Here is a 1798-nt window from a genome sequence, read left to right on the forward strand (position 1 = left end):
TGTGTTTTGTTTTAGCAGGAAAATCAGTTCTTACAATATTTTAAAGCAGCAATAAAATAAAGCACAGAAAATATTCAGATATGATGTCAATGTACAAAGTCCAAGTTAGACATTTTTATATGGTGGATGAGATAACTGTAAAAAGCAGAAAAACCTAATATCAGAGCTGATTTGCTCTTTTTTCCTTACCCGAACCTTCTATTACACGTTTACCACCCTTCATCAGAGTTTATAACTTTCACTTGCTGATGTGCAACATAAAATATCCTAAAATACAAAGTAATAATCACTGTACAATGAAACATAAGAGAATATATGAGATCCGTAACTCTCCAAGCAAAACTTATTTTTTTTTATAATTAAAAAAAAAAATATTAATCGATTATTTATCGTCTGGGAAAAGACTGAAGTGCTCTGATGATGGATTCAAGATTTTTAGAGTAACAATGTGTTTAGCTGATATTCTAAACCATTTATAAAACAATGCATAAATAAGTGGATTCATACAGGAATTCATATAAACAATCCAGCATGTTACATTAAGTTCAACTGATTCTGTAGACTCATTTCCTTCAATAAGGATGACAATATAGTATGGTATCCAACACATAAAGAAAACTGCTACAACAATCCCCAGAGTTTTTCCTGCCTTTCTTTGTGACCTGCTAACACCTGCGACAGAATTTACAACCTTGGCCTGATGTTTTGCAACACAGAAGATTTTCACATATATAGACATGATTACAGAAGAAGGGGCAACAAAAGTGACTATGAGGTCCGTGACAACATGTTCAAAATTAAAAGAAACTGAACAGTCTCCATAACACCTGTCGTGTGTCTCTGGATCAAACATAGTATTGTGTAATATAATAACAGAATATATGCCACAACACAGCCAGTTTATAATAATGCAAAAAATAACTTTATCAGTTGTGACCCTTACTGTGTATCTTAAAGGGTCACTCACAGCAATGTAACGATCTACAGATATAAAAAATAAATTACCAAGAGATGCCGTAACAACCATAAAAATAATAAATAAAAATAAAGAACAAAATGTCTCTCCAAAGTACCAGCATGATTCTATAAATCTGATGCCCATTAAAGGTATAACAATCAGTCCCACAATCAGGTCGGCCACAGCCAGAGAGAGAATGAGCAGGTTGGTTGGAGTGTGAAGTTTCTTGAAGTGAGAGATGGAGATGATCACCAGCAGGTTCAGAAACACTGTAAATACTGACAATAAAGAAATGAAAACATACAAAACAACATACTCCACTTCAGGTTTGATATCTTTGAAACATGACAAATTGTTGTCTGGAAAGCAATACTGTATGTTTTGCCTGTTGTCCTCCATGATTATTGTGTCAAACATTTCCACAATTGAAATATCCTTATATGTAGTCTGGCACTGTGTACCCCGTTCCGCATCAAAAGACCACTTTGAAGCTGTGGTACAATGTTCAAGCTGTTAGTTTGACTTTCTGCCTTCCTTTACTGACTAAACTCTGATTTAAATGTACAAAAAACAGAGACATCCAATGAAATGTGAGGTTTGATTATACTGCATTAAACCCACCTCCTATTTAAATATTCAAAGCATGCAATGAGGAATTGGATGATTGTATAACATTGTGAATGTGCAAAATAGTGAATGTGTAAGGCTTTAAATGGACTTCCACATTCTTATCTTTTTGACCTTCTGGATATACACCTGTCAAACATCTTTGGATCAAATACTTTTATTGGTTCCAATGTCTTGACTGAAGACTAGGGGTGATCAGCTTTTTTTTTTGTC

At 33.9% G+C, this 1798-nt stretch overlaps 1 protein-coding gene across 1 annotated transcript; it reads right to left on the minus strand.

Moving 5' to 3' along the window:
• Window positions 1-382: 382 nt before the first annotated feature.
• On the minus strand, window positions 383-1375 carry LOC311076923 (trace amine-associated receptor 13c-like; the record flags this gene model as incomplete). The annotated part of the gene is made up of 1 exon (XM_084105430.1): window positions 383-1375. One exon carries the CDS (start codon window positions 1373-1375, stop codon window positions 383-385), a length of 993 nt encoding a protein of 330 aa, XP_083961556.1.
• Window positions 1376-1798: the final 423 nt, after the last annotated feature.

This window comes from Abramis brama (genome assembly GCF_963993115.1).
Source record: "Abramis brama genome assembly, chromosome: 25".
Lineage (NCBI taxonomy): Eukaryota > Metazoa > Chordata > Actinopteri > Cypriniformes > Leuciscidae > Abramis > Abramis brama.